This window comes from Cottoperca gobio, chromosome 16, assembly GCF_900634415.1.
Source record: "Cottoperca gobio chromosome 16, fCotGob3.1, whole genome shotgun sequence".
Taxonomy (NCBI): Eukaryota; Metazoa; Chordata; class Actinopteri; order Perciformes; family Bovichtidae; genus Cottoperca; species Cottoperca gobio.
The window spans coordinates 1,420,490-1,433,995 of record NC_041370.1 but is presented as its reverse complement, the minus strand read 5'-3'; the positions used below and the strand labels follow the sequence as shown (position 1 = coordinate 1,433,995).

The 13,506-nt window shown below is 44.1% G+C and overlaps 1 protein-coding gene across 12 annotated transcripts in view; it reads right to left on the bottom strand.

Moving 5' to 3' along the window:
- mef2d (myocyte enhancer factor 2d) overlaps window positions 1–13,506 on the bottom strand; it is a 91,393-nt gene that overhangs the window by 5,679 nt on the left and 72,208 nt on the right. For 6 of the 12 annotated variants that reach the window (XM_029450757.1, XM_029450750.1, XM_029450751.1 and 3 more), the window contains 6 exons: window positions 12,932–13,101; window positions 11,437–11,466; window positions 9,128–9,236; window positions 8,571–8,754; window positions 7,397–7,465; window positions 2,019–2,069 (listed from right to left, as the gene is read on the bottom strand). In XM_029450757.1, coding sequence (XP_029306617.1) covers window positions 2,019–2,069; window positions 7,397–7,465; window positions 8,571–8,754; window positions 9,128–9,236; window positions 11,437–11,466; window positions 12,932–13,101 — 613 coding nt within the window. The remainder of the gene's footprint in view (window positions 1–2,018; window positions 2,070–7,396; window positions 7,466–8,570; window positions 8,755–9,127; window positions 9,237–11,436; window positions 11,467–12,931; window positions 13,102–13,506) is intronic. The other 6 variants (XM_029450747.1, XM_029450753.1, XM_029450748.1 and 3 more) reach the window with 6 other exon arrangements.

Below are 13,506 nucleotides of genomic sequence, written 5' to 3'. Positions count from 1 at the left end.
ATGGCTTGAAACAGTAGAAATATGCTGTTCATGTTAGAAAACATCTCCCAGGAATGTGTTTCAAGTATTCTGGATGACGTCGCATCGTCGTGGCAGAAGTTGAGCTTCCCTGCAGCCGGACGCTGCTGCAGCAGAGCGTCAACACATCGCTCTCATTGAAATGAATGAGTGGGCAGCTGTTTTCCACGCAGCTCTGCCGTCTGTTCGACACAGATTTATTCACCGGCAGCGTCTGGACTTTTGGGGGGGGTTCTAATCCCATCTCCCATCTTTAGGGGTTTACTTGTTAGTCGAATCCCCAGATGCTGTAGCCATCAGGGCTGGTATCTGTACTCCATACAGGTAAAAAAGGACTATTTGTATGTTTTGCTCGCAGCTGATCATCGCAGGTGTTCTTTGAGTTAATTGGACACTTGATCGGCCGACCACCAGCAGCTCCACACCGTACAGACGGAGGAGAGGTGAAGCCCGGCCGCGCTCCAACCGGATACTTCCATTGGTACTGGGATCATCATTTTTTAAAAACACACTTTCCTTAACTTCTCGGGACAGAGTCAGGTGCCAGAAAGCTTCACGTCTACGTCAGTGTCGGTGCTTCTCCCTGCCACGACTCTGTGATCCGCCCCCTCCGCCCTCACACTCAGCCTCCACCTCTGCTGGCTGGAGGCTGAGGAGAACCTGTCACCGAGGCTGACACCGGCTGTTGACGCTGCACTGTGGCTCGCTCCTTTGACGGTGTCGACAGGATTGTTCGGATTGTGCTAGTTCCCCCTCTCTCTCTCTCTCTCTCTCTCTCCCTGCTTGACACGGTCGATCTGCATTTGAAGCTCCCAATTACTGCGATTCGCCCCTCGGGTGTGTTCTAATATGTCATATCGTGAGCCATCTGCAGCACTGTATCTCTAATATTCCCTCAATTACTGGCAGACTGAGAGGGGAATTTAAGATAGCGTTCCTCCAGGCGATCCGGGTCTGCGGCACTCAAATGTGCTCGCTGTCTTGCTCAATGTCTGACACACACGCACTTAAACTCGTGCACTCTCGCTGGCTTACATACAAACGCTCCTTCTACCCTACTCTCACACGGACACAGATCCCTCGGTGGCGGCGAGGCTCAGTCCCTCTCTCGCGTTTCCCACCTCATCAAACCTGCGCGTCGTGGCTCAGGCCGACGCAGGTAGATGGATGGCGGTGCCACGGGGGCGGCGTTGCTATGGCGAGAAAACGGCAGAGTCAGCGGGCCGGTGACAGTGATGAAGGCGAGAGCGGCAGGCTACCCCCCCCCGAGCGCCAACAACACAGCGAGCACAGCCAGAAGCAGACACTTGGTTACAGTGCAGTGTGATGAGATACAGCCGTGTTTCCCAAAATGCTCTGCTTCTCTGAGGACCGACGAGCCGCACAAGAACTCTGAAGATAAATTACCTTCAGACAGATTTACTGAAGACAACAATGTGTCGGACGTGATTAAAAGTTTGCTGCTGAATTTGACTAATAGCGGTCAGCGCTGTTTGCAGCCATGGTAATTGTATCTGTGCATGTTTAAAGGGGCACTCCATCAGTAAACAACCAGGAAGCCCCCATTACAAAGTGGGACGTAAAGCTCAACACTAATGAGAAGATGCCATGGTTGCATCATGGGAAATATAGGATCCAGTGTTTTTGGACCTTAACTCAGACTTAAAGTGGAGATAAATCAGCAGCTGTTTTACAAAGTCTGTGAAGTTAATGATGTTCCTTGTGCTCCTTTTCAAATACTTAATGCTGCGATACATTTGTATCATAGTTCACTATAATATATTTAGCTACGTTACATCCATCCATGTTCATTTGCTTCTGCCTGATTGTCCCCAAAGGAATCATTCCTGATTAATCTCCTTTAATCTTCAGTCTCTTCATTTCAGCACTAAACTTTTCCGTCACACTTTTGAAGCTGCGCTGAGGCTCCTCCGTGCAGCAGATATTTTGGGAAGGCAGCGTGCTGTATCTGTGAGGCTGAAGAGTAGAGAGTACAGTACCAGCAGAGGCCCTCCTCCCTGCCAAAGAGCAAGTTGGACTGAGAGGCCAGGCTGTGGAGGGAGGGGGGGGAAAAAGAGACAAGCAAGTTTAAAAAGAGCTCCAACAGCAGGGACACAGAGGGGCGGAGGCCGGTCACCAGTCCAGACGTGGTTACTAGAGAAAAACAAAAAGGCTCAACAGCTGCTTCAGACGTGTTGTTAGAGAGCAGGAAGTGTTAAAGCTGCTGACACACAATGCATTCGTACAGTCAACCCCAACAAACAGGACATCATCGGCTTCCATCAGGCCAATGGGAATCATCAGTAACAGGAATAAACCGTAAATTCTCAAACGGTGTTTTTCAGACAGAAGCAGTTGTTGCTGTTTGACTGAAGGAAATAATGCACAATTTGCAGACTTTAGATGAACTGCCCTTATTGGACGGATGCTGCAAATTTAGTTTTTCCCCCTTTAAGCTTTTACTTCGTCTGTTATTTGAGAATTTATGGTAAAAGCAGTTATCATGTGTGTGTAAGCATCCGGCAGCTTGGTCCTGGTAAGCAGACACGTGTCACATCTGCAAGCACAGTGTAATATGTAAACGTGGCACAAGTTAACCTGTAAGCATCCTGTACGACTACACACACTGTATGTTTGGTGCTGTTAGTATCTTCAGGACGCCTAATGAAGCCGCTGCAGGTTCTCTGTGGTTTCTAATGTGTATTCTGGGAGAACAGATTCCTCTGGGAGGTTTTACTGAGCAGCCTCTGATAGCATGTGTGCAATGTGCCCTGCCGACAAGCAGCGTGTCCTGTAAGCAATTTAGCAGTGTGTGCACTGTCTGCAAGTGTTGTTTTTCCTCTTAAACCACAGCGGAGAGAGGGGGGGGGGGGACAGGTTGAGAAACACACACTGAGAAAGACAAAATGTGTTTTTGTGGGTGAAAAACGAGAAAATAAAAAGTAAAAAGTGGGAGAAACTTCAGCCACCAATGAAACACTTTGTGCACTGTGTTTGCTGCACACTGAGTTGTAGTCGTGTACATGGACGAATCAGATGGACAAAACAACAATGACGCAGTGGCAGACAACGTCCCGAGAAGTTGTTTTGTTTCCTGCTGAAGTGTCCCAAATGGAAGCCCCGTCTGTTGATAACACATCGACTCAGCGAGGAGACAAACAACAAACGGCATCCGGAGAGCGATTCTATATAAACAGGAAAACCAGCCGAAAGACAGGCTCTGCAGGGAGGGGGTGGCAGCCGTGACATTAACATTTAGATTGGCGAGTGAGGGGGGAGGACGAGAGTCAACAGGTGTACGCCAAATTAAACCGATTCTGACAAAAGAGCAGGAAATAAGCGGGAAGTAGAGGAAGAGGAATGATTAAAAAGCGGGGGATCAGAGAGGATAAGATGACAGAAATAATTTCCTCGTGGAGCGCGTGGCGAGTTAAAGTGTGGACGACAGCGAAGGCGAGGCTCGCAGCCAAACCGTCATTCACTGTTTGATTGGAAGAGCTTGTTTGCTCGCTTCAGAGAAATAAAAAAATAAATAAAAACAAGCCGGAGCAGTCTGGGCTGCAGAAGTGCCCAGACTGCCCAGGCTGGCCGAAGACGGCACAATTTCCCCTTCTGCCGAGAGAACAGTTTGATGCACAGGGAAAGCTTTCCACGTATCCGCAGGGTTCAGTGACAGACATTGTGATCCCACACACAACACGTAAACCTGAGAGCAAAAGAAATCAAAGTCCTGCTTACTCAGTAAAATCATCATATATATATATAACAGCCTCTGGATGAAGCAGGTTCAAAGTGTTTCATGTTGTTCACATGTCAAAGGTTTGTACAGATTCTGGATCTGTCTTTGTATCACTCCATAAATCACTAAATCCTGTCAGCACACAGAACTTAGTGCATCTCCTGCATGTAGTTAGTGTAGCGTGTATAACATGAGCTGTGAGTGACATGTGAACAAAGCCCTCTGCACAAAGCTTCAGAATATAGAGAGGAATGAAAGTGGAAAGTTTGGTGTATGTAAGTGCTACTGAAGTGGAGATTTCTGCTGAAGAGTGTGAGAAAAAGCTCCTTTAGAGAAAAGCTCCTTTAAAGATATGTATTGTAACATTCATACATGTTGTACACACTACAGGTGAACAGGGTCATACATGTAACTAACAGATATCAGCATGAAGCTTCCCCACTTCATGACTCACATCAACACAAGTACTGTTTATATTACTTTTAATGGTGATATTTTATATCTCTTTACTTTAGCCTTTTAATAGTGATATTTTATATCTCTTTACTTTAGCCTTTAATAGTGATATTTTATATCTCTTTACTTTAGCCTTTTAATGGTGATATTTTATATCTCTTTACTTTAGCCTTTTAATGGTGATATTTTATATCTCTTTACTTTAGCCTTTTAATGGTGATATTTTATATCTCTTTACTTTAGCCTTTGAATAGTGATATTTTATATCTCTTTACTTTAGCCTTTAATAGTGATATTTTATATCTCTTTACTTTAGCCTTTAATGGGTGATATTTTATATCTCTTTACTTTAGCCGTTTAATGGTGATATTTTATATCTCTTTACTTTAGCCTTTTAATGGTGATATTTTATATCTCTTTACTTTATCTTTTAATAGTGATATTGTATATCTCTTTACTTTACCTTTTAATGGTGATATTTTATATCTCTTTACTTTATCTTTATAGTGATATTGTATATCTCTTTACTTTAGCCTTTAATGGTGATATTTTATATCTCTTTACTTTAGTCTTTTAATAGTGATATTGTATATCTCTTTACTTTAGCCTTTTAATGGTGATATTGTATATCTCTTTACTTTAGCCTTTTAATAGTGATATTTTATATCTCTTTACTTTAGCCTTTTAATAGTGATATTTTATATCTCTTTACTTTAGCCTTTTAATAGTGATATGTTATATCTCTTTACTTTAGCCTTTTAACGGTGATATTGTATATCTCTTTACTTTAGCCTTTTAACGGTGATATTTTATATCTCTTTACTTTAGCCTTTTAATGGTGATATTTTATATCTCTTTACTTTAGCCTTTTAATGGTGATATTTTATATCTCTTTACTTTAGCCTTTTAATGGTGATATTGTATATCTCTTTACTTTAGCCTTTTAATGGTGATATTTTATATCTCTTTACTTTAGCCTTTTAATGGTGATATTTTATATCTTTTTACTTTAGCCTTTTAATGGTGATATTTTATATCTCTTTACTTTAGCCTTTTAATGGTGATATTTTATATCTCTTTACTTTAGCCTTTTAAAGGTGATATTTTATATCTCTTTACTTTAGCCTTTTAATAGTGATATTTTATATCTCTTTACTTTAGCCTTTTAATGGTGATATTTTATATCTCTTTACTTTAGCCTTTTAATAGTGATATTTTATATCTCTTTACTTTAGCCTTTTAATGGTGATATTTTATATATTTTTATCTTAGCCTTTTAATGGTGAATTATTACTGGTTTAACATTGAATGTGTAAAGGTAACTAGGATACATTTTCAGAGTGTGTATTTTTGAAAAACTTGAGATCAAACAGACGGTGTTACCACGGGAACAAGAAGAAGTTTCTCTGATAAATGTGTTTACATGTTCTTTACACAATTAGTGGAAAAGTGAAAGATTAAAGAATATATTGGAGAAAAACTGTCTTTAACCGATAGGTTTCATAAAACTTAACAAACTGGGGTTTGTTTATGAAGCGGGCTTTAACCAAGATTCTGCCAAAAGAATGTGGACTCACGGAGACGTCTGTGTTTTGTACGTTAAAAGGTAATTAAAGAGGTCGACGCTGTAAACGTAAATAATGTGTAGCAAAGGGAGTAAACCAGTTGAAGGGCCACAGGGGCCCATTGTTGATCTCATGCTTTCAAAATATGTCTCTGATAGTTTAAAACATTTACAAGAATGGTGTGCCAATGTTATTTTATACTATTTTAATTCTGCTATTTTTATAATGGTACTTCAGACTGTAAATGCTCTTATTCTAATCTTGTACTAATTGTTATGTTTTTGCTGTGAAGCACTTTGGGCTGCAGTTCTTGTATGAAAGGTGCTATACAAATAAAGTTATTATTATTATTATTATTATTATTATTATTATTATTATTACAAGTGTTCATGTTTAAATATGTACATGAGGCATTATGTAATGTAACTGCTGGTGAGTTTAAATCTACACACACAAAGTGCTGAATGCTAGTTATGACTATCTCTGCTTGTAAGTAATAAGTAACCCTTAAGATGAGTTGTGTCACTACCTTGTATGTAGAGGAACAGTTGGATTCTTTCAGCTCGTACTCTGCTGCTGTTTTTAACGAATCTGTCTGCTGAACGGTTTCATGCAATCTGGACGAATATTTGTCAACGGTTACGAGGCGATATGAAGCGCTCTGCTGCGTCTGAGTGTTAACTATACACTGCTTTCTCAGAAGAAGCTCAACCCCCAGGAGCCACAGCTGTTGCATACAATAACAAACAACCTATTATCATATTTTCATGGACAATTTTCAGCTTGTCAGACAGAGAACACAGAGAGCGTCTCGCCGCTGACAGCTCGCGTTACTTCAAGCGTCTTTTATTAAACACACTTCTGTTATCTTCCATTTTCTTTTTTTGCGATGGAGAGTCCGTGCAGCTGCACCTACAGTCTCCTACATTACATTTATGCAAAGATATATATTTGCAGCCGAGATTGTTCTAAACAAACAGCACATCAGCAGCAAGAGGGCTTCAGTGTGTAGCCACCAAAGACTGTCAGAATTAAAGCAGACCCAGGAACGTTACACACTTATCAAGCTGCATTTCATTTAACGTTATCTATCGATATAAGTGGCTTTGACAGCTAAGCTACATCTAAATTATTCTTTTTATTTGCTGCTGTGTCTGAGGAATAGAAGTCTGTCAGCTGACTGTGACAGCTAAATGGCTGAAAAGTAACATTTGAATGCAGGAAGCATGCGAGAGGCGCACAGCTGTGCACTGGGCCGGTGTTTGGGAGTGAAAGCAGCATCCAGAGACGCCTACGTTGGAGAAGCTAGCTGCTGTCACACTGCAGCGTCTTCCTCTTTGTTTGTGACACTTCCAAAGAGCTTCAGATCTAAGCTTTAGGTGCAGACGCTCACAACCACGCCAGTAAACTGATGCCGCTTCAAACCGAAAGAGCAATGAAGTAAAGACAGCAAAGTAACAACAGCCTTCACATTCAACATACAGATGGAAAGGACAGAAGGCTTCACGTTTGTCATTTCTTTGGGTTATTTGGCTCATAACTAAACCTGTGAGTAGCAGGATTACAGATCAAATGCATGGCAGCGCTGCGTAGCACGAGATGCTATCATGTCATTCACCTCAGGTTAGCAGCAAAATTGGAGATGCAGTTAACCATCTCTGCATTCTGTTTCTCTGCACCCCACATGCTGTGGAGAAAAAGGAGGGAGGGAGGACAAAACAAGAGGCAGTTATAAGCTGCTCCCCCATCCACAGGTTAGCCTAGCACAGCCCGGCTGCTCACACAAAGACGCTAACAGCTAAACCGCTACGACACACATGTGCCCGGCTCAGGAGAGGTTAGCTTTGGAGTCTTACTGATGGCAGCTACATGTAATGCTAACAGAGAGTAGATAACATAATGTAAGACATTGAGAAGAGTCGGTCGTAATTATCAGAATGTATCAGCTAATAAAAACAGTTTTCAAAGCAACATGAGACGTCGAAAAGAACTAAGAAAAGGCCAGAAAACTGTTTAAAATGCAGAAATCATGAAGACATTACTAACAGAAAAGATGAAAAGCAGTAAATCACCAGAAATTAAAGCTTTCCAGTTGTTATTTTACTTACTTCAAAGTGTGTGGGGGGGGGGGGGGGGGGGGGATATAGCTGCAGTAGCGCTCCCAGACTCTAAGTGGCACAGGCGGGAAATAAGGGACACCTACTGTATATCACAAGTAGGGTTGGGGTTCATTCTGAGCTAACCAGAGATGCACTTTAAGGGGACACTTTAAATAACCAGCTCAGCTCAGTGGTCCTGAACGCGTCCTGCAGGATGCTCCTTCTATAACTGACATTACATCCTCGCCATCGTTTACGAGTTGGCCAAACAAGAAGAGCTTTGCAGTAAGAACTTCTTCTTTTGAGGTTGCGAAGTCAGTCCAGCTCTTAGAGTTTCAAATCCTGTGTGTCTTGTGTGCCGGATAACACAGCGAGCAGCCTCGCCTCGCTACCAGGAGCTAAATCAGAGTGGGACTCCAGTGGGAGTCGGAGCTGAGCGGGGGTGGGTGGTGGGTGGGGAGTATCTAGGTCACCACTAAGATGAATCAACCACAGCTGGGGTGATGCTACGGCTCCGTATGGGAAAGGTGCTTCAAGTGTTTTATGTGCACTGACTTACAGCTGGCGCACTGAAGCAGCTGACCGCGCGGCGCTGATGGAAAGTCTACCGCTCGCATGTTTAAGTGGAAAAGGTCAAAGGTCGGGAAATCGATCTAATTGATGAGTTTGTTGAATGAAGAAAAAGTAGCTTACACCAAGTTACTGAGCGATGCCAAGCTCAGCTGCTGAGACTGTTGCTGTTGCTGCTGCTGCTGCTGCTGCTGCTGTTGCTGGGAGACGGCTGGTTGCTGTTGCCAGGCAGCCATGTTGCCAGGCACCAGCCCTGATGGTGTGAACGTCTGGAGCGCTGTGAGATCTGCGCTCGTCAGCTGGTACTCTGAGATTAAAGGATGGAGGGAGGAAAAGAGAAAGAAAGGGTTGATGGGGGGGGGATTGTTTTACATCATACAACTTTCTGGAGCATCAATATTAATCAGGAATAATCCATATTAATGGAGACCTTTGAAGTGGAATCATTCCAGAAGCTCTCACACAATGAACAAAGTGAATATTCATAGTGCTTTGTGGCATCACACTGCGAGTCTGTCCACATGACACTTAAGATATTTCATGACATAATGCAACTATATCTTCTTCCTCTTCATGAACTTATTCCTGGTGGACATCGTGTTGCCTCTCCTGCCCTGATGTAAACAGACAGCTTCAGTTTGAGGGGGGTGGGGGGTGGGGCGCTGCCTTCGCTGTCTTACCAGTGTTGTAGGCCGTCTGCATGCCAGAGAAGGGCGCTAGGAGACTGGGTGTTGCCACGGAGACCACTGGTGTGGTGAGCGACTGGGAGCCGCCTAGCCGCTGAGCATTCTGGGAAGACACAGAGAAGGATGGTGGAAGGTGAAAATTGAGACACAGGAAGTGGAAGAGGCCATTACTGCTACAGTGGGATCTGAGTGCCAGAGGGGGGCCAGAGGGGGCCAGAGGGGGGGTCCCCGGGGTCTCCAGAGGAGTGTGATTTATTCAAGAACTTAATATATAAAAGCAAACCTGAGGTAACGATGTATAAAACTCACTCTCTGCACAATTATCCTCCTGCGTACAGTGCAGTTAACTCATGCATAACTAATGAGCCTGCATGTGACATGGGACATGCGACATGGGACATGTCCCCGTTAAGGACTTCAGGTTTACATATAGGAAGATTGAAAAGTGTGTGATTGTGTAAAACACACACATCCATCACAAACACTTGGATCTTTGGATCCGGTGTCGTGAGAAAACCTGGTCCGGGTGTACAACGAATCACGTCTTTCTCTCCTTATAAGGGCGTAATGAGTGCAGGAGTTCACGGCACATGACTTCAGCAGCAGTAATGATAATGGTTAGCATGTGCTCTCCACTGTACAGCAGAGAGAACTACTTCATTACACTATTACTACTGGAACACAGCTCGAAACACAAAACAATTACATTTCCTGAGATGTCACTGAAGTGCAGAAACTCTTATTAACTTTCAGTTTGAGGTTTTATTGGCAGATTAAATCCAGATGAATAAACAAACGTCAGTGAAGACGTGACCACTGCTCCGTCACTTAGTCTGCAGGACAGTGGGAGATGTTTTATGCTTCTGCTCCCTGTGAGAAAACCCAAGCGCCTCACTTCTCTCTGAGGCGTTTAACTTTCCGGTGACACTTTAACATCTGCGTGCGAGATGAGAAGTGTCTCGCATCTCAAGGTGGCGTTGGCACGGCAACGGCGTCGACCAGGGCCGGGCGCTTGTGTTCTGTAGCGTCACGGCGGAAGGTGTTATGAGAGGCGACGCCGTGCTGGAGAATCATGCCGACGGGGGAAACGCATGCATGGACGAGGCTGACGGCGGAGAGAGGAGTGTGTTTGTGTAGAAGACCTGCGTGTGTGCAGACGTGTGCAGAGAGGAATGTGAGGAATGAAAACACAACGTGAGGTGTGTGTTTTGTTTTCAGGTGTGTGTTTATGCAGAGAAATATGCATGAACACATGTCGGCGTGTGTGTGTGTGTGTGTGTGTGTGTGTGTGTGTGTGTGTGTGTGTGTGTGTGTGTGTGTGTGTGTGTGTGTGTGTGTGTGGGGGGGGGGGTCAGCGTGTCCGTCTGTGATTCAGGTTGGAGACTTTGTGATGTTTCTTCACTCTGATCCTCGGAGCATCGGCACTCAGATGAAACCAAACATGCACATGCTGAGCAGCTTTCACACACAGCGAGTCAGCTGGTCGCTCCGGGTCCCTCGACAGACTGTTTGTGCTGCACAAATGTCACTTTAAGCTCTAACGTAACCGCCATTATATAAACGCACACAAGTTTTGTCGCTTTGCCTTTAAAATAATAATAATTTCTGACATTATTTATGTCACAAAATGCAACTGATCCCACTGAAGCCACTCGTGTATGAGAGCCCTCCCTTAGTAAGAAAGTCAGTCATAGTTTGACATTTTGGGAAATGTGTTAATTTGCTTCCCATAAATTAGATATTAGATGTCTGTACGCTGAGCAGGATGTACTTATTGTACAGATTAAACAATCAGTGAGCCTTCAAAGCTAGCTTTAAGCTAAGCTAAGTCAGCCGGCTGCCGCTTCAGATCTACCTGAGATTGTTACTTTCTAATCTAAAGTCTAAATGTATTCATGAATATTGTTCCTCAAATGATTTGCATGTGGACTGAGTGATGCTTTCAATAACGCAGCATCTCCTTTTTAAAGTGTTTCTGCGTAATGAAAGCCAGGTCCTTCCACTGAGGAGGACTTCCACAGGTCATGTATTATTCTGGAAGTCCACCCGGTAAACTTGAAACTTTGAAGTGAAGTTTGGGAGTCAAGTGTCGAGCAAGTCGGAGATCGTGACTCGACTCAAGTGCAGCGCTGCGATGGGACAGAGTCTGCAGTGAAGCAGGGCGACCAGCTGATCGGTCCACCGTGTGTCTGACGCTCTGACTGCTCTTCTTCTACTCTCGTCGGCCCAGGCGGGACGCATGCTCTGGCTCATGCTCAGTGAGATCACACCACATCCACGAGGCTAAAGAAAAGTCTATTCACCTCACTCACCAACTCCAGCTCTTCCTCTGTCTGCACGGCGGGGGAAGGGGGGGGGGGTAAAAGACAGCGGACCGTTACGTTTCTGCGACAACTGACTGCAGTAAAATATGAACAACATTAGAATAACATCTAAAGTGTAGTGGGGAGTGCATCGCTGTGAAGTGAGAACGTTTGGGTCACAAACCTTCTCATTTTACAGCTATAAAGTTCACCAATATGTTTATTTTACACATGTTAGGCGGCAAAGCTGTAACAGAATATGGATTTAGATTTGTTCGAAAAGTTCAATCGGAGTTTCATCGCGTTAGAGACTCCTCGGCTCCGATTGGTCGCTTTCCTTCAGGTTGAATCTTGTAAACGGCGCGAGGAGCTCTGAGGGCCGGCAGAGGAACAGCAGCACTGATAATCTGTGTCATGCACTGCTGTCAGGATGTCGCGACAGCTTCAGTTTTGCACCGTCGACCGCTGGAGGAAAGATTGGATCCAGATGTTGAATTGTGCAAAAGTAGCACAATTCTACAACATAGAATAGATGTGAAATAGCGAGGATAAGTCGAAGCAACACAAACAGACATGAAATGAAGAATGGCAGTACTGGGCAGTGTGACATGGATGCGTTGGGTTTAGAGTTTCTAATGAAACCCTGCAGCTTTGACATAATGGGACACATGTTCTTCTCCTAAACCTGCAAGAACCAACTTCTCGTTTCCACCCGATTCATGCCAGCTGTTCCTTAGTGGCCGTGATTTTGTGAGATTTCCTCACTAGCATAATAAAGCTCTGAAACAGCCACATGAGGTGACCTGCTGTGGGCGGGTTTAATTAAAGGACACGTGTAACACCTCTGAGCTTCAAGTCCCGCTGAAGAAATTAGCAGTAAAAAACATTCCAAGTGTAGTAAGTGTAGTAAGTGTAGTAAGTCACCACTGGGACTGTGACAGCTAAATATGGAAGAGCTTGGCATGAAGTGACTAAAGCGGTCGCAGAGATACATCCCACGACGTTACACTGTCGGCTGCAACGGAGGATTTAACGTGAATGAAGGCTGATGCTGGTAACATATTTAAACCCACAATCATTCAGATTAAACACGTGAGCTCAGAGTTATCTGTGGAGGAATGTTCTTGAACGAAAGGCCAGGAAAACGTGTACGAGAGAAATGTGGATTGAAAGTTGGTCCTCGCTGGAGGCTGGTCGGGTGGCGCCCCAGAACAAGTGGAGTAGAAAAAGAAAGATATAATGGATTACATGTAGTCAGGATTACGTGAACAGATTACAACAAATAAGTAACTTTAATCATCCGAGATTACATTTGGAAAAATTGGAAATTCGATCATAGTTACAGCGTCAAAGATGACTACATTTGTGATTATGTCTTTAAAATATTGCAAAAATTAAGAAACCCGACGCTTTTCTCCTCCAGCTTTGACTACGTTAGTTTTCGGTCCCGACTAAAATTGTCCCCGTGTGTTTGCCGTAGTTGTGTTCTCCTCACCAGCTGCATGAGGCTCTTGCCGCTCTGCGAGGTGATGACCCTCAGGTCCGGCTTGCGGCTGTTGACCATCTGAGGGCTGGGCGGAGACTTAGCCCGGACTACTTTCCCCAGGCTGTTGCCGTTGGACACTGAGAGGCCCGGGGAGGCCCTGGCACTGATGTAGCCGTTAGCTGGAGAGACACAGGGAGAGAGATTTAATGAAGAGGCAGGGAGGGACGAGGATTTGTGTTTCTGTTTTTAGTATCTGTGTCTACCTGTGAACTCTGTGTGTGTGTGTGTGTGTGTGTGTGTGTGTGTGTGTGTGTGTGTGTGTGTGTGTGTGGACGTCTGCCTGTGTGTTCTCATTAGTGAGTTGGATCTATCTGTCGCACCACATGCTCCTCGTCCTTTCTGCAGCTCAAACTGTGTTGTTTTTTTGGCGGCGCTCTGACTTTTCTGCAGCTTCTCCACATCAAACGTTCTCACTCTCTCCACAACTATTTTATTCGCACTCTCTCGACATCTTTCACTCTTCTGTACGGTCGTCCGGGCGCTCGCTCAAAAACACATACAAATGTGAACTCTTCCTACTTCAC